At 51.1% G+C, this 26,345-nt stretch overlaps 1 protein-coding gene across 1 annotated transcript in view; it reads left to right on the top strand.

Moving 5' to 3' along the window:
- Positions 1-9,984: 9,984 nt before the first annotated feature.
- Positions 9,985-26,345, top strand: part of ARHGAP32 (Rho GTPase activating protein 32) — a 130,316-nt gene continuing 113,955 nt past the window's right edge. The window contains exon 1 of the mRNA XM_084275008.1: positions 9,985-10,093. Within this exon, the coding sequence (XP_084131134.1) occupies positions 9,986-10,093 (108 nt within the window). The 5' untranslated portion in view covers position 9,985. The remainder of the gene's footprint in view (positions 10,094-26,345) is intronic.

Here is a 26,345-nt window from a genome sequence, read left to right as displayed (position 1 = left end):
AAGGGGCGATGGGCTCAAGTTGGAGCACAGGGAGTTCCCCCCCAATGTGGGGAAGAACTTCTTCCCAGTGAGGGTGAGGGAGCCCTGGGACAGGCTGCCCAGGGGGTGTGGAGTCTCCTTCTCTGGAGAGATTCCAGCCCCATCTGGACACCGCCCTGTGTGCCCTGTCCTAGGGACTCTGCTTTGGCAGGGGGCTGGACCCCATGAGCTCTGGAGGTCCCTTCCAACCCCTACAGCTCTGTGATTGTGTGATTCTTACAGTAATATACTGTTACTCTATTAATTTTTCTTTAGTTGCTTCCCAAACAATTGAATTCTGGCTCCCTGACTATGAACTTCCATCAAAAGCAGCAATTACAGCTTTCAACTTTGTCAGATCAATCACAGTAAACCATTTAGCCATGCCAGGCTTTCATTCTGTGGTCGAGGATTAAATCCAATCCATTTACCATTTGTTTATTTATGAGGTGTGCTTGAAGCTGCCCTTGTAGGCCTTTCCTATCTTTGCTTTGCATGATCTTTGAGACAGGCTTCAGAAACCTTGCTTTATATAACACAGGGGGACATAATGGAATCTCTTAAGGTGTTGCCAAAGCTGATTTAAAACATGGGAAGTGAAATCCTCTTTCAGGTCAGCACCATCAGCCTTCCAGGCCCATCTCTTGTTTCATCTTTCCTGGGGCTCATGAGATATCTCTGCTCTCTGTATTGCACAATCATTTCCTTTCTTTCCACTGTATTGGTCTTAACTTGGTTTACTGGGAGCATTGGCTTGGGGAGGGTATGTGCATTTTGGGTTTTTTTCCATCTTTCTTGTGATTGTCTTTTCTGGTGGGTGGTGGGGAGGGGCTGTTTGGTTGGGCTTTATATGTAGGTGGTACAAGCTTGAGGTCAGAAACAGGGGTATATCAGCATTCCTGACTTGATTCCAACTTCTTGCTGGGACTGATGTCAGTTCTTGCCCCCTACTTTTTCCACCTTTCCTTGTGGAGTCTTGATTTCTCCTTTGCAAGGCTTCAGGTGTGATAAGGGACAAGCCAAGAGTTGTCTTCATTCTGCTGTCACATATTGTGTGGTGACATTCATGGTTCTTTGCATATTCCTTCCTTTGTAGCATTGTGATTCCTCAGCTTGATCAAGTTGCCTTTAAAGCCTCTGCATCAGGCTTCTCAAGGAATCTCTCTGCTGATTCCCTGTTGACTTCCCTTTCCATGCTGTCACTGAGAGTTAGGGGATTAGGAGATGATGGGCTGGAGAGCAGCACTGAGGAAAAGGACTTGGGGGGGGACTTGTGGATGAGCAGCTGGACATGAGCCACCAATGTGCATCTCCAGCCCACAAGGCCAACCCCATCCTGGGCTGCATCCCCAGGAGTGTGGGCAGCAGATGGAGAGAGGGGATTCTGCCCCTCTGCTCTGGGGAGACCTCACCTGGATACTGCATCCAGCTCTGGAGCCCTCAGCACAAGAAGGACATGGAGCTGTTGGAGCACATCCAGAGGAGGCCCCAAAAATGATCAGGGGGCTGGAGCACCTCTCCTGTGAAGCCAGACTGAGAGAATTGGGCTTGTTTGTTTTAAACCAGGTGTGATGGTTTTACTGGAAAAGGGGTGATTTAGGTTGGATATTAGGAAGAAGTTCTTCCCTCTGAGGGTGGTGGGTCACTGGCATAGGGTGCCCAGAGAGGTGGTGGAGGCCCCATCCCTGGAGACATCCAAGGTCAGGCTGGATGGGGCTCTGAGCAACCTGCTGTAGTGAAGATGTCCCTGCTCACTGCAGGGGGTTGGACTAAATGACCTCTAAAGGTCCCTTCCAACGCGACACATTCCATGATTCTATGAGTGAATCCTGGAAACCTTCAGCTTGGTTTCCCCTGGGCAGGCAGGGATTCTGAGTCCAGGCTGTTAACGTTTCGAAGGGTTCATAGGTTCAGCATTAGCTTGAGGTTTCTGCAGTGTTTCCCCTGCAGTGAAGTCCTGAAGCCTGAAGAAAACCCAAATCAAATGCAAGCTCTGTGGTCCCTTTTTAGCACCCTGCTAAAGCCTGTGTTATTTTGGCCTTTTCTGCAAATGATTTGAGTGGTGTAAATATGGGGTTTTATCAGATGAATGTTTGAAGCTCATTAGTTTTCAGCATAGATTTGTGTCAGCACAAACCTCATTTACATGTGGCTTCTTGGGCAGAATTTCTATTCCCTTTCTGTGGAGCTCGAAATCCTCTTGAATGGCTGGTTCTGTAGGGCAGAGCTGTGCTTTCACGTTGGCTGAGAAATCTCCAGGCACAACACCAGGGCTGTATGAATAATAAATCATGGAATAATTCAGTTACCATTGGCTCTCACCTCTTCTGAGGAGGTCAGAAAAAAAAGTCATTAGTGGGAGAAGCAGCAAGAGGAGCTGAAATGCCTGATGTCCCCATTGGGGGGGTACAACCTAAAGATCACGCTTGGCATTTAATTGAAAAAATATATAGCCAGTCCATAATGAGTATCTGTCAAGCAGGGAATGAACTCCCTGAGATGAGGAGCCTGACATTCAGAGTGCTCCCTGTTTCCATGCTGCCACGTGGCTTTCAACCATCAGGCACCTCTGAAAGTAATTTGTCAAGACTCTCATGTCCTCCCGGGGGAGAGCTATTAATCTGTGTGTCATCAGCATCCAGATGACATCAAAGTCCATGACAATTATGTTTCTCCTCCTGCTACAATCTACCAGGGGGACATGGTGTGTGCCAAACAATCCAAACAAGGGGAACAAGCATTCTCCTGCAACATCTGTGGATAAAGGGAAGGTGACTGACGTTATCTGCCTGGACTTGTGCAAGGTCTTTTGCATGGTGCCCCACCACATCCTTATCTCTCAGCTGGAAGGATGAAGATTGGACAGGTGGACCATCCAGTGGATAATTAACTGGTTGAGAGAACGCAGACAAAGGGTGGTGGTCAGTGGGTCTATGTTCAGGTGGAGGCTGGGAACAAGCAGGGTCGTCCAGGGATCTGTTTAAATTAGATTTGGGGGAAGGTTTAAATTAGATATTATGGGGAAGTTCTTTGCAGAGAGAGTGGTGAGGGGCTGGAAGGGGCTGCCCAGAGAGGGGGTGGGTGCCCCATCCCTGGGGGTGTTCAAGGCCAGGTTGGATGGGGCCCTGGGCAACCTTGTGTAGCTCCAGGCCTGGAGGTTGGTGGCTGTGGTGGTTTGGCCCCTGGCTAGAGGCCAAATGCCCACCAAGCTGCTCGCTCACTCCCCCTTTCAGTGGAAAAGGGGAGAAAATATATTGGGAGGCTTAGGACTCGAGGTAAGGACAGAGGGGGCAAAACAGACTCAGCACAGAATAAAAGACAGAGAAGTGGTTTATTACACTGAGGCAGCCAGGTCTTAAAGCACCTTCTCCCCCACCCCTCCCGTCTCATCAAACGATTTTACTCCCTTCTTCCCCCCACAAGATGGTGCTGGGAGGGGCAGGGAACGGGCAGTGGGGTTCTGGTGGTTCCTCAGAAACTGCTTTCCTGCCCCAGATCTTAACACTTCTACTGCCCCCCACCCCTCGCCTCTTCACACTCTTGACTTTAATCACAGATTCGCTCCCTTCTTCCCCCCATCGCAGCACAGGGAGGGGCAGGGAGTGGGGAGTGGGGGCGACTAAGTTACAGCGATTCTGCTGGCACAAGGGCTTCCAGCTCCTCCTGGCTCTTGCCCATGCTGTGTACAGGGGTTTAGATGCACTTGAGATGGGCTTTGGATTTCAGCTCCACACTGACATGCCACCCCGAGGCTCATCTCTAGTGAGCCTGGTCATACCAACTCCTTCCCCCTTCCATCCTAGCTCTCGATAAGCCCCACCAACTCATGAGCAAGACCTTTCTCATCTCCCTCAGGACACAGCCTTCTGTTGTGACAGGAACCCTGATGCCGACCTCAGCTGCTTTTGTGGAGAGCGTGGCTGTCCCAGGCTCCCTACATGACCGAAGGGGACATTCAGTGGGCAGCAAGATGACAACATATTGTGCTGGGGAATGGGAGGATTCCCGAGGTCCACAACATTTCTGCTGCCCACAGCCCTGCCTCACCTCCCTTTTTGCAGCAGGGACATTCCTCCCCCTCTGCCAGTGTTGAGCTGTCACCCCGTCTCCCCAAGTGCCCACAGCCTGAGCCTTCCCTCTCCCCCAGTTCCCAGCACCAGTTCCCATCTGCTCCAGGGAAGAAATCAGGCCTGACTCCTCTCATAAACAAACAAACAAACAAATGTATTTTATCTACAGAGAAACACTGAGCACTAGCGGCCTGCGTGGTCGCCTGAGCCCAGCGCTTCTTCCCGCAGCCTTCGCAGCCAGGACGGATCTTCTCTGGGCACTGGCGGGGTGCGCAGTCTGCGGCGCCCATCGCTGTCCCACTCCGCGGAGAGGCTCCTGAGGCGCTGGCGGGGCACAGGGCTGTCGTCCTCCCCAGCCTGCTCAGAATGCCTGCGGCGCCGGGGACGTCTGGGACGCTGCTGCTGCTGCTGTGGCTGCTGCTCCTGCTGCCCCCGCGGCCTTGCACGGGGATTGAGGCCGCGGCGCCGCTGGGCCAGCCGGGGGTTGCCAGGCCTTTGCAGCAGGCGGCGGATGGCTCGAATGGGCCGGCGGCAGAGTGGGCAGGTGGCAGAGGCAGCAGTGGCAGCCCAGTGCTGGATGCAGGCCTGGCAGAAGCCATGCCCGCATGGCACCACAGCAGCTGGGTCTTGCAGGGGCTCTATGCAGATGGGGCACAGGTCCCCTGGCTGGTTGTTCCTGGCAGCCGCCAGTGCCACCTCCTCCACTCTTCCAGACGCCTCCATGGCTGCTGCTGGTCCTTAAGTTTCTTGACAGCTGCTGGTGGGACTTGCTGTCGGGACTTGCTGTTGGGATCTGCTGGGTGGCGTACGCAGGACTCACAGGCCGGGCTTCCTCTAGTAGGCCCAGTGTCTCTTTGGCTGCTGGCCGGTCTCAATCCGGTGTGGCGCCGGGAGAACTCTGGCTCAGCTGCTCTCTCACAGGACTCCAGAGTCTTGTGTGCTGTGGGCACTGGGAACCGCTGGTGACTATGGGTGCCCACGGGAAGTGATGTCACGGGGTGATTGTGACTGCTGGTGACCTCACAGAGCTCTCGTCTCTGTGGAACCAGTGCTGACCTTCTGGCCCAGACTCCCCCGGCCTGGTTCCCCGCAGAGTCACAAGTGCCCCAGCAAACCTGCTGAGGCGGGGATCAACCTCTGCACAGGCCGTAGATGTCTCTGCTCCCCATCCTCATCCATGGGCTGCGAGGGGACACCCGCTCCACCATGGGCTTCACCAGGAGCTGCAGGAGAAACTCTCTCTCTGCATTCTTCCCCCCTCTCCTTCGGGCCTGGCCTTGGTGTCTGCCCACCTTGTTACATCTTCTCACTCCCCTCTCCGGTGGCAAAGTGCCTCTGCCAGCAGTTTTCTCCTCCTATATGTGATTCACAGAGGCACAATGTGATTTGGAAGGCAACTTTTGCCTGAACTGGCCACTGTTTACAGTCTGGGGCTGGCAGAAAACTGTAACTAGTACTTGCAAAAGCCATCTCAGCAGCACAGCTACACAAAACTGCAACAGTGGCCCTGCCTGTGGCAGGGGGATTGGAACTCTGTGATCCTTGGGGTCCTTTCCAACCCAGACCATTCTATGAGTCTATTAATCCCACAATATTTTAAAGTTTCTGTCCTTTCTCCCCCCCTGTTTAATTTAATTTAAACTCTTTAAATTAAAGAAGAGGTATTGCCTATTTATATTGAGATGTTTTAATTCCTGATAAGCAGGCATGGTCCCAGCATAGATGATGGGGCCAGCAATCTGGATTTGAGAGCATAGAAAGGGGTATGAGATCTTTTCCTGAGATAGTTGGATCAGGTACAGCTGTATAAGCCCTGACTTGAAATTCCTCAGCTTGACCTACCAGAGATCTTTAAAGGATGGGTGTGAACACAGGCTGTGTCTTTTGTGAAACGTCCTGTAAACATTTGTTCCAGTACATTTGATTCTCAATTTACAATGAAGAAGGGTTCATTCATCTGAGGACAGATTGCCTAATGACCTCTGTATGGCCAGGTCTTTTATTAATATGATTGTTGCAGATGTCACCTGAAGGGCATTTGGAGCTACTTTCCAAGTGGTATTTAGAATAAAATTATATTTCTCTTCTTATGGCTGGGGTTAAACTTTGGGGTAAATTCTCAGTCATTTACAGCTCCCATGAAATCACCACATGGAGGCTTCATAGACCAGAGGAGCTTCTTGAATTTCTTGGGCCTTTCATGTTTACCAAATACATGTGTCGGTGTTTGTGTGGGTGCTGGTGAGGACTCAAGGTCTTTTCCCCTCCTGGGAAAAAAAGAATCCCTGGCAGAAACAAGATAATTAGTCTTGTTACAGCTTTACATGTGTGGTGAGTCAGATGGATGGATGTTTCTGTAAATTAAAATTATGTCAAATATACACAATACCTATGGATAGAAAAAGGTGCGTAGATCCTGTTAGATATATAACACAATACTGCAAATTTGCCATGGGCTGGGGAAAAATCTCTCCTTCCCCCAGCTGTGTGAGTCTTTTGGTGGTGGCTTTCCCTTGGACCCCAAGGTTTTGTTTTGGTCCCCATGTCATCCTTGAGCACGCAAGAGTTCCTCTGAAGTCTGTTGAAATAAGTTTCTCCAGGAAAAGCATTTCTTCCTCCTTTTCCTCCTGGCTGGCCCTACTCATGGCTGTGGTTCAGTATTGCTCCTTCACAAGGTTATTTTCCTTCAGCCAGATGAGGGAGAGGGAGGAAAAAGCCACTTTACTTAATAGCCAAGGGACTAATATTACCTGGAGTGTCTTCAGCCTTCCTCGGTCTTGTGTCTCAGGTGGCATGGAATTGAATAGTCGCTGTTAAAGATTAATAAGGGTTCACAGATGGTTTTCAAGTGTTTGTAATTGTGTTAGAAAATCTCCAATACTTTTCTGGTACTATGATGATGTATTTAATTTCCATCAGTAGAATATTCCCTTAAACAAGTCTGGCAAACGCTCAAAGAATCGATTGTTGTAAATACGCGGTTACACAAGCAGAGCCTGTCTTATTCCCAGCAGAAGTCCAGAACACCTTCAGGAGGAAGAATAATAGGATATGGAGAGGGTCCAGAGGAGGCCACGAAGGTGATCAAGGGGCTGGAGCACCTCTCCTGTGAAGCCAGGATGGGAGAGTTGGGCTGGTTCAGCCTGGAGAAGAGAAGGCTGTGGGGTGGCCTAATTTGTGGCCTACCAATGCTGAAAGGAATTCCAATGCTGACTGCGGCCTACCCACACTACAGGAACAGGGAGAGGGGCTGTCACCAGGCAGGGCAGGGACAGGACAAGGGGTGATGGCTTCAAGCTGAACGAGGGCAGGGTTAGGTGAGACGTTAGGAAGGAGTTCTGCACTCTGAGGGTGGGGAGGCCCTGGCACAGGGTGCCCAGAGAGGCTGTGGAAGCCCCTGGATCCCTGGAGGTGTTCAAGGCCAGACTGGATGGGGCTTTCATAGAATCATAGAATGGCCTGGGTTGGAAGGGACCCCAAGGATCACAGAGCTCCAACCACCCTGCCACAGGCAGGGACACCAACCTCCAGGCCTGGAGCTACACAAGGTTGCCCAGGGCCCCAGCCAACCTGGCCTTGAACACCTCCAGGGATGGGGAATCCACCCCCTATCTGGGCAGCCTGTTCCAGCCCCTCACCACTCTTTCTGTAAAAAACTTCCCCCTAATATCTAATCTAAACCTTCCCTCCTTTAGCTAGTGAGGGGTTAGAACTAGATGATCTTTGAGGTCTCTTCCAGCCCAAAGGCTTCTGTGATATCAGTGAGAAGAGTTTTGGAAGAGTTGGTCATGGAATTTTATAGGCATTGCCTGATCAATTGATGTGAGTGAATAGTTTGGAGCTTGGTAAAACAGACTGGCTGCTATGACATCCAGGCTTGACCACTGTGAGAGGAGAGCACCAGAACATGGGCCCAGTTCCCAAGTTAATTTTAAAACAACATATTTTTTCATTGCACTCAATATTATATAGCTGACACCCATACATGAAGCATCTTCTAAGAATTAGCCAAAATTATGTTCACCTCAACCAGGCTGAGCACCCAGCTTGTGTAATACATGTTGCATCCTGTTGTACATTTATTTTATCATCTTTATTACTGATTTCTGCCCTCTCCTCTGGTAAACTTTCTAGAAGGTAAGGCCAGCCTTAGGCTGACCCTCTATGGCCTGCATGTGGATGAAGGTCCATAGTGTCCTTGGGCAGCTCTGCCATCCTAGCAACATTTTAGACAGTCAGAACATTTCTTTCTCCAAAGGAAAGCAGAATTCCGATAAGAAATCCAGGAGGAATTGCAATTAGATGTATTGTGTAGTAAATTAATTTGTAATCCAAAGGGCTGATGGAGATGCAAATTCCATCTCATTGCTTTCAGGTCTTTCAAGGAAGAGAGTGGGTGTTTTGATAAGCTCTTTGTTTTCACTGGGGTGTGAAAGGTGAGTCTGGATGGCGTTGGCCTAATTGCTGTGATGGTGTAAACCTGCCTTGGGAGGGTTTGTGTAAATCTCTTTACACAGCTGTGGTGTTGCCAAACCAAAACAGCCAGCAATCTGGAGGAAAGCCTTTTTGGGCCCTTCTCATAGAATCATAGGATGGTCTGGGTTGGAAGGGACCACAAGGGTCATACAGTTCAAGCCCCCTGCCACAGGCAGGGACACCAATCTCCAGACCTGGAGCCACACAAGGTTGCCCAGGGCCCCATCCAACCTGGCCTGGAACACCCCCAGGGATGGGGCACCCACCCCCTCTCTGGGCAGCCCCTTCCAGCCCCTCTCCACTCTCTCTGCAAAGAACTTCCCCCTAACATCTAAGGGGCTGAGTCCCTGCCCCTGGGTGTGTTTAACAGAGGGGAGATGAGGTGCTCGGGGAGCTGGTTTAGCACAGGACAGGAAGGTTTGGACTTGATGATCTTAAAGGGCTTTTCCAACCTTGTGATTCTGTGTGTGACACCCCCTGAGCTGGCATTGCACCTCTCCCTTCTAAATAATGGTATTTTCATGCAAATTCTGTTCTTGTAGATACAGCTCACAGGTGTGTAGGTGTAAGGTGGTTTTTAGTTGCCTCATTAGGGATCAACCTGCTTTCCATTGGTGATGTTTGTGGTGGGAAGGCACATGGAGCCATTCAGCAGCATTAGCCTGAGGCATTAGGATTTTTGGGTTAGTGTCCCGTAGCTGTTCTCTGGGATGTGTTTTCTACTAGAGCAGAAATGTGATCACAAAGCTAGGTATGAAATTATACAGGGGGGGTTGCAACCCAGCCCTGTTATTACTGTGAGCGTTAATTAACACTCACATGGGGTATAGAGGAGAGTTAAATGCTTTGGCCCAGCTGTTTACATCATGGTGGCAAACAGCATAGAGAGCTTTCAGAGCTTTGGACCTGAACCAAAGGACTTTTCTTTAAAGCCTTTCACTGTGCTTTAGTCAAACAGCAGCTCGGATTATACTTTGTAGGGCATTTGTTTGGAAGATGGCTCCATATCCAAAGAGTTTACCTGGGTTCAGTGAGGCTGATTTGGGTGTATCCCTGCAGAGTTGGGGTGGCTGAAGGAGCCTCAGGGTCAGTGAGAACCTTAAGAGCTGATGGCTCAGGTCTTGGGATGTGAAATGGACTGAAGATTATTCCTGTTTTTTCTCCTGTTTTAAGACTTGCAGGTTGTGAAGTGATTAAACAAAATTATCCATTGATTGGGGAGGAAGCATGAACTTCTCTCCATCAGACTTACACTCTTGTTCTTGTATAATGAGGATTTTAGAGCTTTGTAAGATTTCTGGATTTATAAGAGCATCTGTATCATCATATAAGGCACATAACTGAGCACCATAACAAACTGCATGTAAGATGATGTATAAATTATCACTGAGTTATCAAACCTCTCTGTCTTCCTTTCCAGAATGATGAAGTCCTCTCTACATACAGAAGAAGATGACTTTGTGCCCGAGCTTCAGAGAAGCATCCATCCCAGAGAGAGGCCAGATTGGGAGGAGACTCTCAGCGCCATGGTAAAACACCTTGTGGAGTTTTCTCTATGGGTTATTTTTGGTTCTCAATCACCTACTTTGATCACACAGTGATTTCTGTTCTCTGAGTTCCAGATTTTTATGGGGATTGCATTGTACTTTCAACAAGACAGAAAGATTTTCCATCCTCTGGCAGTTTGTCAAGGAGAGAGAGCAGGAGCGTGCATAACACTTCTGCCCTATTAATGTGTGTCCCAGAGCAGGTCTGGTAATCAATGAAAAGGTCCATAAGCACAGAGTCACAAGGTTGGAAAAGCCCTTTAAGACCATCGAGTCCAACTGTTCCTGTTCTGTGCTAAACCAGCTCCCTGAGCACCTCATCTCCCCTCTGTTAAACACACCCAGGGGCAGGGACTCAGCCCCCTCCCTGGGCAGCCTGGGCCAGGCCCTGACAACTCTGCCAGGGAAGAATTCTCTCCTCACAGCTGCTCTGACCCTGCCCTGGCACAGCTTGAGCCCATTGCCCCTTGTCCCAGCTCCTGGCCCCTGGCTGGAGAGACCAGCGCCCACCTCTCTGCACCCTCCTGGCAGGGCAGGGGAGGTGGGGAGAAGGGCTCCCCTCAGCCTCCTCTTCTCCAGGCTCAACACCCCCAGCTCCCTCAGCCGCTCCTCAGAGGATTTGCCCTCCAGCCCCTTCCCCAGCCTGGTTGCCCTTCTCTGGACACGATCCAGGACCTCCATGTCCCTCTTCCTTGTTATTTTCAGATTTTTCCAAATAGCCTCATTTAGCTGCAGAGGATGTTGCTTTCTATGACACACCTTGGCTCAGGGGGAGGTCTGAATACCCCAGGACAGCCATGGTGCTCTCTGGGCCAGCAGTCCAGCAAAGATGACTCCCTGTGATGAGACACCAGTGACAGTTTTTCCCCTCTCATCAGATCATGTGGCAGCATCAGGGCTTCAGCCTGGAAAAGCCGATATGTTCTCTGCTCCTGGGCTGCCAGTGCTGCAGTGGCAGCCTGAGAGGTGGGCTGTGCTTAGCTGGGCACATTCATCTGATGTCTGGAGCCAAGGGGTCTGCAACCCAGTGGATTACTGGGAATTTACAACACTGTTAATAGCTGGCTGGGTCACATGGAATAAGATTTGGGGTTAACTGCTCTTTTCTCCATCTATGGAGATATTCAAGACCTGTCTGAATGCCAACCTGTGTGACCTGTCCTAGGGACCCTGCTTTGGCAGGGGGGTTGGACCCCATGAGCTCTCAAGGTCCCTTTGCACCCTTATGGTTCTGTGATTCCATGATATGACATTCAGAAAACATGGAGGTAAAAACCTTCCTATGAGCCAGATATTTCTTTTAAGCAGGGGAAAAGCTCTAGGGCTTGTGTTTTACCCTCTCAAAAGCACCATCAGACCCCGTAGAAATGCAACAATAATATTTCGTTCCAAACATTTGATTTCCCAGCCAAAAAACCCAGCCCCACAACACAAAGCTTCATGCTTCACCAGCATTTGTGTCTGCATCCTCTGTGCTCATCACTGTGTGACTCCTTGCTTACCCACCCTCAATTTTGCCTTTCTTTCAACCCTCCCTTTCCAAGTGTGGGGTTTTTTTTCCCCTTGATGTTCAGCTATGGTTTTATTCCTTTCTCTCTGCCTGGCCAGCAGCTGCCACTGGTGCTGCCGGTCAGAGAGCACTGTCTGTCCTCATCAGCGTTACTCGGGCAGCAGCGCGTGCTCCCAGCCCTCAGCCGTGCTTCCCTGAGCCTTGTGTAAATCACTGCTCCACACTGCGCTGTCTGTAACCTCAAGGTGTGTCTCTGGAATGTGAGCCTGCAATCCCAGAGTCACAGAATCACAGGGGTTGGGAGGGACCCCCAGAGCTCATGGGGTCCAACCCCCTGCCAAAGCAGGGTCCCTAGGACAGGGCACACAGGTCGGTGTCCAGATGGGGCTGGAATCTCTCCAGAGAAGGAGACTCCACACCCCCTGGGCAGCCTGTCCCAGGGCTCCATCACCCTCACTGGGGAAAAGTTCTTCCCCACATTGGTGTGGAACGCCCTGTGCTCCAGCTTGAGGCCATCACCCCTTGTCTTGTCCCCACAGACACTGAGCAGAGGCTGCCCATGTCCCCCTGTGTCCCACCCTTTAGATCTTTATAACCATTGATCAGATCCCCTCTCAGGCTGCTTCTCTCCAGGCTGAACAGCCCCAGCTCCCTCAGCCTTTCCTCACAGGGGAGATGCTCCAGGCCCTTCATCCCCTTCGCAGCCTCCTCTGGACTCTCTCCAGGAGATCCCTGGCTGTTTGATCCCAGGGAGCCCAGCACTGGACACAATGCTCTAGGTGGGGCCTGACCAGGGCAGAGCAGAGGGGGAGGATACCCTCCTGTGTCCTGCTGGCTACACTCCTTCTACCTGTAACACAAGTGAGCTGGCATTGCTCATCTGTTACTGGTTTGGGGTTGGGGTTTTCCCCCCCCTGTTGTTGATTGACAGCAAAGGGATGTTTCACACACTCTGCCCTGATCCATTGCATGTTCTCCTTGCAGTAGTTGTTCTCACAGACAGTATGTGCTGTGCTAAAGATGAATTTCATTCTTTAAACCACGTCCTCTTGTACAGCTCTGTGCCAGCCACATTTGAAATGCATGGGCTGGGTGGCTGTAAAGAAATAAGAGAGATTTAGAGGGTGACAGGCAAGAAAATCCCCATCTGAGATCCACTGCACAGTGCTGTGCTGCGCTGGAGCGCAGGGCTGCGTGGAGAGCTGTGTTTACAAAGGCTTGGCTTTGTGCTTACGGGGCTGTTTTGACCTCGTGGGCCTGTGAATACATTGTAGGTGGGTAGAAAAACCTCACTTGCTGGTGTTTACTGTGTTGAGTGAATCAGATTTCCACTTTCAACCTCTGCCTTATGTCCAGTCAGTAGGTAAGATGTAAGTATTTACAGGACAACGTTCAACTCTGCCACTTTCTATCCTCTATTTAACCTCTGTATCTACCATGCTCTGTCATTTCCCTGCTCAGTCCAAGCCTGGGATTTATGTATTTTTCCCTTGATTTTACACTTCAGCAGCCTCTGCTTGAGCCTTTTCCCAGGCTGTGCTCCTTGACGTGGTCCACGAGCCTCTCATGGTGGGACAAGATTTTGAGTATCAGGCTTCAGATTTTATTGTCACTCATGATACTGGCCTCTGGGGAGGAGGGCATGGAGAGGTTGGACATAGCTGTGGTGTTTCTCCCTCTGTCCTCTTGAATTACCTCTCATAGCCATCAGCTGGAGACCCAAATGGGCCCAGAGCTTTGTGGTTTTAAATGAACTTCACCATCTGCCAGGTGAGCGGATGGAGAGCTCAGGAAGCTCAGGCACAGTCAACAGTGAGGCTTATTCATGTGTCTCCTGAACTTTGCCTTCATACATGTTTTTGTACTTCAGGGAAATGTGGTTTGTGCCTTCACAGTTGGATGAACATAGTAGAGTTCAAAGTGCTTATTATTAATTTATGGCAGTGCTTTGTTTCTGGAGCTTTTTCTTAATGAGGAATGAACTAAAGGTCTTTGGGAATGTATGGAGGTTGGATGTCCTCTGATACTGTCAATATAAGATAGGGTAGAAACTCTGTTTTGAGTATTTATCTCATTGCCAATTTAGTTTGGGCACTGAGCTGCTTTAGTCCTTTGTTTGATACCATAGAACCACAGAATGGTCTGGGTTGGAAGGGACCCCAGGGATCACAGAGTTCCAACCCCCCTGCCACAGGCAGGGACACCAACCTCCAGGCCTGGAGCTACACAAGGTTGCCCAGGGCCCCATCCAACCTGGCCTTGAACACCCCCAGGGATGGGGCACCCACCCCCTCTCTGGGCAGCCCCTTCCAGCCCCTCACCACTCTCTCTGCAAAGAACTTCCCCCTAATCTCTCCTCTCCCCCTTCCCTCCTCCAGCTTCACTCCATCCCCCTTGTCCTGCCAGTCTCTGCCCTTGAACAAGCTGATTCTCCTCCTGTTCCTCTGCTCCCTTCAGGGACTGGGAGGCTGTATCTATGGCTGGGATTCCTCCAGCCCAAGTGCAGCACCTGACACTTGGCAGTGTTGAACCTCATCAGGTTCCCCCAGACTCACCTTTCCAGCCTGTCAAGATCCCTCTGGATGGCTCCTGTCCTGTTGTATCAACATGTAGCAGCAGGACACAGGGTGGCATCTATGGGAAGGGTGAGGGTGGGATGGAAGGATCTATCAACAAGGGCATTGACAGGAGAGGGACGTTCCGTACGGCCACGCTGTCATCAGGCTGCAGTAATATTTTGGTGGAAACACTTCTGCTTTGGCATCCCACCAGTAACCTACATCTCATGTTGAATTCCCATCATGCTTTTCCTTATTATTGCTGCCTGCATCAAGTGATGTTGGGTTTTCCCCTCATTAAGCTCTTGGCAATGAGTTGGGCATGAGTCTTTCTCTCCCTCTTGGTTCAGAGAGTCGTTTTTGTTTCTCAGGCAAACTCCCAGCGTGGAGCTCGTCCCTGGGAATCTTTGAAAACTGGGACAATCACTTAATTGGCATGTTGGCTTCCATTTGGGTTTAGCCAATTAAATGAGTTCAATTAAACCAGAATGGATACTGTATTTTTGGCAGTAAAGTATTAATTTATAGCAATCATTTGATTTCCATTGGTGATGCTATGGAAGCTCTTGTTTCTGGTTACATTGACTTTCTTGACAGCCTTGTAATATATATTGATATCATAGAATCATAGGAGGGTCTGGGTTGGAAGGAACCCCCAAGGATCATAGAGATCTTGGAGAAAACATCTTAAAATTGACATTTTCTGTATTTCTGGTTTGAAATCTGTGTGTAGGCATTGTTCAGCAAAGGGAATGAGGTAGAATTTGTGATGGTTGGATTGGTTAAGTTTGCCCACAAGGCCAACCCCATCCTGGGCTGCATCCCCAGGAGTGTGGGCAGCAGATGGAAAGAGGGGATTCTGCCCCTCTGCTCTGCTCTGGGGAGACCTCACCTGGATACTGCATCCAGCTCTGGAGCCCTCAGAACAAGAAGGACATGGAGCTGTTGGAGCACATCCAGAGGAGGCCACAAAGGCATCTCCTGGTTTTAACTGAGTAATTTTATGAGTGTGAGGAAACCTTTCTGGAGGACAAAGAGCCTCCCCATGAGCTCCTGCAGGATCTATGTTCCTGCTGGTGTGAGATCATCACTCACCTTCCTGGTTTTGCTGGCCAGTAGCATGGGAAGACCTTCCAGCAGCTCTCCCATCATACCCCAGTAGCTGTGTTCTGACTGCACATGAACGACCTGAAGCCCTTGCTGGAAAGCACCATCACCCCAGATCCTCCAGCACAGCCACCCACCTTATCTTCCCTGACCCTGTTCAGAGAACCAGCTTGTTGAGGCTGAGCAGGGTTTTGAGGGCAGATGTGAGGACTCCTGCCCAGGTGTGGTGACCAGTGGTTGCTCCAGTGGCTCAGCTAGACTGGGGTGCCAAACTCTCCTGGGTAACCCTTGAGCAAAGCTAACGAACTGACCCTTTTGTTCTCATGTTCAGCAGTTTATGGACAGCTGCTGGTCTGAATTGCAGGTTACAAGTGGACATGTTCTTCACCATCACCATGTCCTTCCATGGGGTTGGAAAAGGAGCCTGTTGGATATCACTTTTCCATTCTATACCATTAGAAACAGCTCTAAAAGCTGCAGCTGGGGTGGCTTTCCATGCACAAACACAAACTGGGGTTGCCTCCACTGCCTCAGATCAGTGTCAGGCTGCTGGTTTCCACCTTCCCAGCCTTTTATCTCCTGCACTGGGAAAATTCTTCTGTTTCTAAGCCGATTTATCTCTACACCATCCCATAATGTTGCTATTTGCATAATCACTGACTATGGCCGGGGGTCTCAGTGGAGTGGTGGCTGCTGGTTTCAGCCTGAATTAATCTCTGTCCTTTTTGTGTGAGGAGAAATCACTTCCTACCCTAACAACCCAAAGCTCAGCTTGTCCTTTTATAACTAAGCCCTGATTATGTACCCCCCCCTTCTCCCTCCCTCCTTGAAACAACAGGCTGTACAAGCTGTCCATCAAACAGAGTCTGGGGTTTTTGGGGAAGGGGTTGTCTTTTTGTTCCCTTCTTCCTCCAGCCAACAAGGAACTGGAACCAAAGCTATTATGTGAGGCTGTGTCCTTCACTGCTGCAGCTCCCCAGGCTGAGATCCTCCTGAATGGCAATCAGGCAATCTCAAAGCCAGACTTGAAGCTGCTGTGCTGACCTTGTCCTCAGTAGCCAACTGTTTCTGTTTGCTTTGGTGCATCTGGTTTTGTCTCCAAAAGAAATGAGTGTTGTGACAGAAAACACAAGGCTGGGATGGTTTTGTTGGAAATATCTTTATTAATGATACTGAGAGCTGGGTTGAGGACACTCTCAGCTAGTTTGGTGATGGCACCAAGCTGGGTGGTGAGGTTAAGGTGCCAGAAGGATGGGATGCTATCCAGAGGGATGTGGACAAACTGGAGAAGTGGGCTCAGATGAACCTCATGAGGTTCAAAGCCAAGTGCAGGGTCCTGCACCTGGGTTGGGACAATCCCTGTTATCCACACAGGTTAGGAGATGGTGTGCTGGAAAGCAGCCCTGAGGAAAAGGAGTTGGGGGGGGACTTGTGGATGAGCAGCTGGACATGAGCCACAAATGTGCTGGGCTGCATCCCCAGGAGTGTGGGCAGCAGATGGAGAGAGGGGATTCTGCCCCTCTGCTCTGCTCTGGGGAGACCTCACCTGGATACTGCATCCAGCTCTGGAGCCCTCAGCACAAGAAGGACATGGAGCTGTTGGAGCACATCCAGAGGAGACCCCAAAAATGATCAGAGGGCTGGAGCACCTCTCCTGTGAAGCCAGGCTGAGAGAGTTGGGCTTGTTTGTTTTAAACCAGGGGTAATGGTTTTGAACTGGAAAAGCGGAGCTTTAGGTTGGATATTAGGAAGAAGTTCTTCCCTCTGAGGGTGGTGGGTCACTGGCACAGGGTGCCCAGAGAGGTGGTGGAGGCCCCATCCCTGGAGACATCCAAGGTCAGGCTGGATGGGGCTCTGAGTGACCTGCTCTAGTGAAGATGTCCCTGCTCACTGCAGGGGGTTTGGGTCACAATGACAATCAAATCGTCCAGATAGGTTCCTCCAGCTGCTCCCTCTGCTCCTCAGACTCCAGGTAGTGAAGTAGTTGTTTGACCTGGGAGCTGGAGGTGTTTTTACCCACATGTCTGTGAGCTCCTGGACTTGATTTGAGAAAAGCAGAGGTTAACAACTCATTTTTTATAGTTTAAAGGCTGATCCTTTAAACTATAGCAAAGGCTGCCCTGGCCTCACTCCTCTGTAATGCTCCAGCTCAGGAATGAGAGGTTTCCCTTAATTTGCCAGTTCATGGCAATGCTTAGAAGTTTTTCTTATCCCCCCACCCCCTTTTGGAGAGGAGAAGCTGGGAGAAGGAATAAACCACATCCTGTGTGGTCTTCTGGAAGAGAAGAATTCCCTATTAACTGTGCTGTGCCACAAGTGCTGGCTGGAGCAATTCAGGCTTGACAGGCAGTGAGGAAAATGGAATGAAGCTCAAAAAAATGACCCATGTTCAAGTCTCTATTCAAGGCAGATTTCTTAGGCAGGGGGTTAAGAACGTGGTGGAACTCAGGAGTTGCCTTACTGGAAGCACTGGTCATCTTTTCCCTGCCTTTCCTCTAGTATGTTTTTCTCTTTTACCACGAGGTTTCAAAGGCATCTCAGGCTGGGTGAGTGTTTCCCCACGTTCCCCAATCCCTGAACTGAGTTAAATTAGCAAATCAGCACTATCTTTAATTACTCCAACCCTTGAGCTATACCCACAGCTACCCCAGCAGAAGGGCTACGGCTTCTAGCTTTATAAGGGGGGATGCAGGCATGTGGGGCTAGGTGAGGAGCTAAGTGATGACTTCAGCTGAAAGTCATTGGAGTGAGGGTGCAGAGATGGCTTCTACAAATCTAAATCCCAGGGCTCTTGGGTGGGAGAGCTGGGTTTGCAGCTTTGGGTGCACTCCCCAGGTGGTTATTGAGCGTGCCGGTGCTGCGCTCTGCTGCTCAGGCTGCGAACAGCACGGATGTGCATTCCCAACACGATCCATTGGGAATTGCAGGGTGGGAGCTGGGTGTTTCTCTTTATTTCTCACTCCCTCAGTACAGCTGCTGTAGTAGAACGAGCAGATATTTTTGTTTAAGCTGAGATTGTTGGACCTGGCTACATAAACCAGATGCAGTTGCCTCTTTATTTTAAATGTGACCAAATGTCTTCAGCAGCTCTGAACAAAAGCAGCTGAAATGTGCTGAAGTGACACAAACACCCTCCATGAAAACACTTGGGAACTCATTTGCATCCCCTCAGTGATTCAGTGGCACGTGGGATGGGGAAGAGCTTGGCAGATACTCCTGTGTCTCCATCATGCTGCTGCTGTACCGCTGGCGCTTGTGGGTGACCCTTGTATCTTCATCCATTACCACGTGTGTCTCAAGTGACCTGGTCACTGGGCCCAGGGATGCTTTAATCCTTTCAGGGAGGGTGCTTGGGCAGATCCACTCTACAGAATTGGGATCTTTCATTTGGAGTTGGGTCCAGTCCTGTTTAACATCTTCATCGACAACCTTGATGAGGGAATAGTGTCCCCCCTCAGCAAGAGCTGGGAGGGGTGGCTGACATGCAGGACACGGCGCTGCCATCCAGAGAGACCTGGACAGGCTGGAGAGCTGGGCAGGGAGAGACCAGATGGGGTTTAATAGAAGCAAGTGGAGAGTCTGGCACCTGGGAAGGAATAACCACTTGTACGTGGGGGTGACCTGCTGGAGAGGAGCTCTGTGGAGAAGGACCTGGGGGTGCTGGTGGGTGACAGGGTGGCCATGAGCCAGCAGTGTGCCCCGGGGCCAAGAAGGACAATGGGATCCTGGGGGCAGCAAGAGGAGTGTGGGCAGCAGGTCACAGGAGGGGATCCTCCCCCTCTGCTCTGCCCTGGTCAGGCCCCACCTGGAGCATTGTGTCCAGTTCTGGGCTCCCTGGGATAAACCAGCCAGGGATCTCCTGGAGAGAGTCCAGAGGAGGCTGCGAAGGGGCTGAAGGGCCTGGAGCATCTCCCCTGTGAGGAAAGGTTGAGTGAGCTGGGGCTGTTCAGCCTGGAGGGAAGCAGCCTGAGAGGGGATCTGATCAATGGGTATAAAGATCTGAAGGGTGGGACACAGGGGGACATGGGCAGCCTCTGCTCAGTGTCTGTGGGGACAGGACAAGGGGCGATGGGCTCAAGTTGGAGCACAGGGAGTTCCACACCAATCTGGGGAAGAACTTTTCCCCAGTGAGGGTGAGGGAGCCCTGGGACAGGCTGCCCAGGGGGTGTGGAGTCTCCTTCTCTGAAGATTCCAGCCCCATCTGGCCACCGCCCTGTGTGCCCTGTCCTAGGGACCCTGCTTTGGCAGGGGGTTGGACCCCATGAGCTCTGGAGGTCCCTTCCAACCCCTGTGATTCTGTGCAGTAGCTTGGACACACTGAATTTCAGTTCAGTGGAAGCATTTGTTTGTTTGAGGATGGATTTATTGTGGAGAACCAGGACCGTTGGTACATCATACAAGCAAGAGTAGAGGGTTTGCTTTCCCTGGAGTACGTGAGTGGCTGTGGAGTAGGAAGCTGAGATGAACCATATTTATTCTTTCATTGCTCTTCAGGCTGCCTCTGGAGCAGTAGTTGGTGAAAGCAGGACCGTGCCAGTGGAGCCATCATCTTCTACCTCATAGTGCTGAGGGGACTTTGTAGGCTGGTTTCTTTTTAGTGTTGCAAAGTCAACTCTGCAAAGAAGTTGAAGCTCAGCCAGCTTTGTGTAGCTGGTTGGTCCCCAGGCTTTGGAATTGCCATCCATGTCCTTGTGCTTCAACACCCATTTCAGATACCACACCATCCACTTCAGTTCATACCCTTGTCCAAGTGCAGTAGCCCCGTATTCACCACCCAGTAACGACTTTTCCTGAAACAACATTTCTGTAAATGAAGTAGAACTTCCTCAGGCTGAACCACAGGCTGGTCCTTGTGGAGCAAGGAGTTGGGCTTGATGATCCTTATGGATCCTCTCCAACTCAGGAGATTCTTGGATTTTATGAACTTTAAGAAATCAGGTTTTATTTGGAAACCTCTGGGGGAGGTTTGCAGTGGGGTTTGGGGTTTCCTACCCCCCCATTTCTCCTTTTGTTTCTCTCTTTGAAGAAGTTAATGGGGAAATGAAGATGTAAAGAAAAGACTGTCATGGAAACCAAGTGACATTTTGAATCAGCTCTGCTGTATTTAGAAACAAGGCCATGTGCCCAAAGAATCCGGAGCAATCTGGTCCCTACAAACTGGTTTTGGTGAGAGACTGGTAGTAGGAAGATGCATAGATGTTGCTGCCTGTGTGAGAGTTACCCTTGCTTTGTGTTAACCTTGGATTAAGAATAATTTCCCCCCTCAGGAATTCCTCTTGAACTCAGTAGCCAGGGTGAACACTGACCTGTCAAGTCCTGTGTTGCATCCGTTCCTCTGTCTGATGCCTCCTCAGGGGGTTGCTGGCAGCATTGCAGGAAACCAGCTTAACAGTTATGGGACTAGTTAAATTTCACAGAGTCACCAGGTTGGAAAAGGCCTTTAAGATCATCAAGTCCAACCATTCCTGTCCTGTGCTAAACCAGCTCCCTGAGCACCTCATCTCCCCTCTGTTAAACACACCCAGGGGCAGGGACTCAGCCCCCTCCCTGGGCAGCCTGGGCCAGGCCCTGACAACTCTGCCAGGGAAGAATTCTCTCCTCACAGCTGCTCTGACCCTGCCCTGGCGCAGCTTGAGCCCATTGCCCCTTGTCCCAGCTCCTGGCCCCTGGCTGAAGAGACCAGCGCCCACCTCTCTGCACCCTCCTGGCAGGGCAGGGGAGGTGGGGAGAAGGGCTCCCCTCAGCCTCCTCTTCTCCAGGCTCAACACCCCCAGCTCCCTCAGCCGCTCCTCAGAGAATTTGCCCTCCAGCCCCTTCCCCAGCCTGGTTGCCCTTCTCTGGACACGCTCCAGGACCTCCCTGTCCTTCTGATGCTGAGGAGCCCAGAACTGGACCCAGCACTCCAGCTGCAGCCTCCCCAGTGCCCAGCACAGGGGCACAATCCCCTCCCTGGGCCTGCTGGCCACGCTGGGGCTGACACAAGCCAGGATGCCCTTGGCCTTCCTGGCCCCCCGGGCACACTGCTGGCTTGTGTTCAGTCGCAGTCCCCCAACACCCCCAGGTCCTTCTCTGCCTGACAGCTCTCCAGCCAGTCTCCCCCCAGCCTGTAGCTGCTGGGGGTTGTTGTGTCCCATGTGCAGCACTCTGCCCTTGGCCTGGTTAAACCTCATCCCATTGGTCTCAGCCCATCAGTCCAGCCTGTTCAGATCCCTCTGATGCAGGCGGTTCGGGGCCCCTCCTAGTACCCATTGAGCAAACAGCTCTGATGACCCAACATTGGAATGACCAACAGACAGACAGGTATTCTCCCAAAATTGCTTAGAACAAACATTTCAGTGGGGTCTACCTGCCTCACATTCCATGTACCTGGTGTGAAATACTGAAGTGCTCAAATATTGTCCCACCTGCTAAGGTGGTGCTGCTCTTGAAGGCTTCAATGGCAATGTTAAGAGGACCCTGCCAGTCGCCCTGCTGCAGTCTGGATTTGTTTACCAAGTTTCAGTCCGAAGCAGATTGATGTAGCAGCAACATTAAGCTGTGAAAATTGGAATAGATCATTTGCATAAGCAGGTTTGCTCTGCAATTACTGGGTTTCCAGGGAAGAGGGATGCTTTGGAAAGAGGGAAGAGGGAAGCAGCTGATGGGGCTGGGTACCTGATTTTCAGCTGTAAAGAATTCAGCTGGTTTTAAATGGCTGTGACACAAAGCAGAGATGATGACAAATCTCACTTGGAGGGTTTTGTTTGGGGGTTGAGGAGGAGGGTGATCCAAGGTGGTGATTTTGTGTGCCAGGTTTTGGCTCTGAATGGGTAGGAACTGGTGCTGAACGAAGGGTTCTTCCCTGTAGCCACATAGATTTTGGTTTAAAGGGTAATAGTCACAGTTTGTTTCTGAAGGGAGCAGCGGAACTGAAGGGGAATCAGCTTGTTCAAGGGCAGAGACTGGCAGGACAAGGGGGCTGGAGTGAAGCTGGAGGAAGGAAGGGGGAGAGGAGAGATTAGGGGGAAGTTCTTTGCAGAGAGAGTGGTGAGGGGCTGGAAGGGGCTGCCCAGAGAGGGGGTGGGTGCCCCATCCCTGGGGGTGTTCCAGGCCAGGTTGGCTGGGGCCCTGGGTAACCTTGTGTAGCTCCAGGCCTGGAGGTTGGTGTCCCTGCCTGTGGCAGGGGGGTTGGAGCTCTGTGATCTTTGGGGTCCCTTCCAACCCAGACCAGCCTGTGATTCTATGATTCTGAAGTGGTGATAAATCTCTTATTTCCTCACCCCTCTCTTCACTGAGGTTTTGCTGGTGCTGGGACCTGAAGACTGTAGATTTTAGCTTGCCCCACATCACCATCCCACCCTTTCCCCTCAACTGGTGAGTTCCAGTGACTTCCTCAGAGACTGTTATCCCGAGTCCAGTGAGCTCAGAGCTAATTAGAAAAGCAACCAAAGTTAATTACCACGTTGTGCCTCCTTGTAGTCCGTTGAAAGGGCCGCTGGCTGTTGGAAGAGCTCTCCTTCCAGCACGATTTGGACATAACTGGGAAGAGGAGAAGAGATAATACAATCTCACAGAGAGCTGATGGCATTTAAGTCTCCCGGAGGTGTGAGTTTTGCCTACGCTGCTTTGAGTCAGATCCAGGGTAGTCTCTGCCCACTGCCACAAGCTGGCTTGAAGCCCACAGTTTTCTGTCAGATTTATTTCTCCATTTTTATACCCCCACCAGCCTCTACTGCTGGTGGAGAAGAGAAATGATTCCCCTTCCCACAGAAATTCTGTTCCTTAGAAAACGAAAGCGAGCGCATCCACCTTTGCCTGAAAGCAGCCTACAGGGATGGGTGGCAGGTTTGGTAGGGTCATTTTGTTACGTAAAAGGCTGTGAGGTTTATTAATTGGTGGTCCTCTTCATGTCAGAATTCATGGAGAGACTCTTGAGTGGCCTATTCCATACTGAAGCTGTAACCTCTAACTGTGATGGTCGGTCAGCCATGGGTGGGTTTATTTAAGTATATAAATATTCTCCTCAAGGATATAAATATTGTCCTTGGGGTTTTTTTCCATGAGTGGGTGCATGTGGCCCATGCAGGGCAGTGGAGTCAAAGCATTGCTGATGTTCAGGGCTGTGAAAGACACAACCCAGGAGAGTGACTGTCCTGGCTTACAACCTCCTCAGTAACTCCCTGTAGCAAGGGGGAAGTAGATGCTCCTGCAGTGTGGGTGGTTGAGTCTAAGCTAGCTGGCTGAAGTAGGTGAGGGGGATACGAGGTGGCTGGGTACCTCTGGGGGCTGTGAGAGTAGCCTTGGGTAGGTAAGGCAGTTGTAGCTGTGTAACCTCATGTGTGTCTGGAGCTGAATGGGATGAGTCACTCCCTCTAGCTCTGTTGCCTCTAGTTAATGAACACAGGCATGCTGAATGATTCTGACCTCTCACTGGGACTCTCTGTAGTGTGGTGAAGCACATGGGAACTTGACCCGTGTCAGGTTTGCCATCCAGAGGGATCTTGCCAGGCTGGGAAGGTGGGTCTGGGGGAACCTGATGAGGTTCAACACTGCCAAGTGTCAGGTGCTGCACTTGGGCTGGAGGAATCCCAGCCTGGGAGAAGAGCTCCTGGAGAGCAGCCCTGCTGAGAAGGACCTGGGTGTCAGGGTGGGTGAGGAGCTTCCCCTGAGCCAGCAGTGGCTCTGGCAGCTGGGAAGGGCGATGGGATCCTGGGCTCCATCAGCAGAGGGGTGGCAGCAGGGACAGGGAGGGGATTGTCCCTCTCTGCTCTGCCCTGGGGAGGCCCCAGCTGGAGTCCTGTGTCCAAAGCTGGGGCCCCAGGACAAGAAAGATGTGGGACTGGTGGAGAGGGGTCAGAGGAGCCCCGGAGGGGATCAGAGGGCTGGAGCAGCTCCCCTACGGAGAGAGGCTGAGGGAGCTGGGCTGGCTCAGCCTGGAGAAGAGAAGGCTGTGGGGGGACCTCATTGCAGCCTCCCAGTCCCTGAAGGGAGCAGAGGAACAGGAGGGGAATCAGCTTGTTCAAGGGCAGAGACTGGCAGGACAAGGGGGATGGGGTGAAGCTGGAGGAGGGAAGGGGGAGAGGAGAGATTAGGGGGAAGTTCTTTGCAGAGAGAGTGATGAGGGGCTGGAAGGGGCTGCCCAGAGAGGGGGTGGGTGCCCCATCCCTGGGGGTGTCCAAGGCCAGGTTGGATGGTGCCCTGGGCAACCTTGTGTAGCTCCAGGCCTGGAGGTTGGTGTCCCTGCCTGTGGCAGGGGGGTTGGAGCTCTGTGACCCTTGGGGTCCCTTCCAACCCAGACCAGTCTGGGATTCTATGATTCTAAGGTAACATGAGAGCTTCAGGGAGGGCACTAAGAAAGATTTCCCCATGTTTGTCCCGTTCGTGAGCTCCTGGCTTGAGTTGTAATGTCTGGGGGCAAGGACCACGTGTTTTCCTGTATGTTTTACTGCAGCTGTACAACTGTATTCCCTCAGATGGGACAGCTTTGGGACTGAGTGTATCTGGGATCTTTTGGAGGGCTGGGTTAGAGGCGTTGGGACTGATCAGGGAGCTCATCTGCTTACTCCTGTCCTGAGAAGATGGATCCCACCTAACCCATTTTTATTCCAGGCCTGGAAGAGGTGGGGGAATAGTGAAGCACCTCTCTTCCTTTTACTTAAGCACTGACTACTTTGGACATTACTCAAGGATTGTAGTGTCCTGTGTAAAGCAGCAGCAGCAGCTCATTCAACTGGTCTCACCCACATCACTAATGACCTATCTCTGGCCAACACCAAGGACCATATTTTTCTCCTCATGCTCTGTGAAGTCTCTCCTGCTCTTGTATGACCACTGCTCCCTTGCTAAAAGCCTCACCTAAACCTCCTCCTGCCTCCTCATTCCTTCAAAGCCTGGGAAAAGAAGTGAAAAGAGGGACTTGGGAGCTCTGGCCTTCACTAGGTTAATGAATTTTCCTGATGAAGGGATTTTTAATCCCTTTGTGCACTTACACCAGAAGCTTCAAAGATCTGTTTTAGAAGCTCACCTCCCACACACAAGCAGCTCTGTCGTTCGTTTGATTTTCCCACTGTATGAGCTGCCCATCTTCTGCTGGAGCCTCTGCCCAAATCTAAGGGGAAAGATGTTTAGAAATTGGATACTTCATGAGGAATCTGGGATACAGGGATGTAGCTCCACTGCATGGAGCTCAGGGCCATAAGTGAGACTCCTGCCTCTGCAAATCTCTTATTTAGAAACCAGAAGTACTAATGAATCATGGAATCATCAAATGCCTTAGGCTGGAAGGGACCTTCAAAGCCCATCTAGTCCCACCCCCTGCAGTGAGCAGGGACATCTTCACTAGAGCAGGTCGCTCAGAGCCCCATCCAGCCTGACCTTGAATGTCTCCAGGGATGGGGCCTCCACCACCTCTCTGGGCACCCTGTGCCAGTGACCCACCACCCTCAGAGGGAAGAACTTCTTCCTAATACCCAACCTAAAACTCCCCTTTTCCAGTTTAAAACCATCACCCCTCATCCTATCACTCCATGCCCTCGGGAACAGCTTTGTTATTGGCACATTTCAGGGACTGGAAAGGGCTATAAGATCTCCCCAGAACCTTCTCTTCTCCAGGCTGAACCAGCCCTCTCAGTCTATCCCCATAACAACCTGGATCTCAGGGTTCCCGATACGAATCAGCGAAGCTCTGTGCTGTGCTTCAGGAAGAGCTGATCACAGCAGGGCAGAATCCTGAGATTCAGTTTTCCTTCCTAAAAAGACAGAAGAACTTCTAAAACCTACAAGATTTGGCATGTGTTTGTACATATATATATAAATATATGAACCACTGGCTATCAGGTGGTACTCATGCAGTCACATTTTCACAGTATCACAGAATCACCAGGTTGGAAAAGCCCTTTAAGCTCATCGAGTCCAACCATTCCTGTCCTGTGCTAAACCAGCTCCCTGAGCACCTCATCTCCCCTCTGTTAAACACACCCAGGGGCAGGGACTCAGCCCCCTCCCTGGGCAGCCTGGGCCAGGCCCTGACAACTCTGCCAGGGAAGAATTCTTTCCTCACAGCTGCTCTGACCCTGCCCTG

Source organism: Gallinula chloropus (genome assembly GCF_964237585.1).
Source record: "Gallinula chloropus genome assembly, chromosome: 24".
Taxonomy (NCBI): Eukaryota; Metazoa; Chordata; class Aves; order Gruiformes; family Rallidae; genus Gallinula; species Gallinula chloropus.
This window is presented reverse-complemented; position numbering and strand designations above follow the sequence as displayed.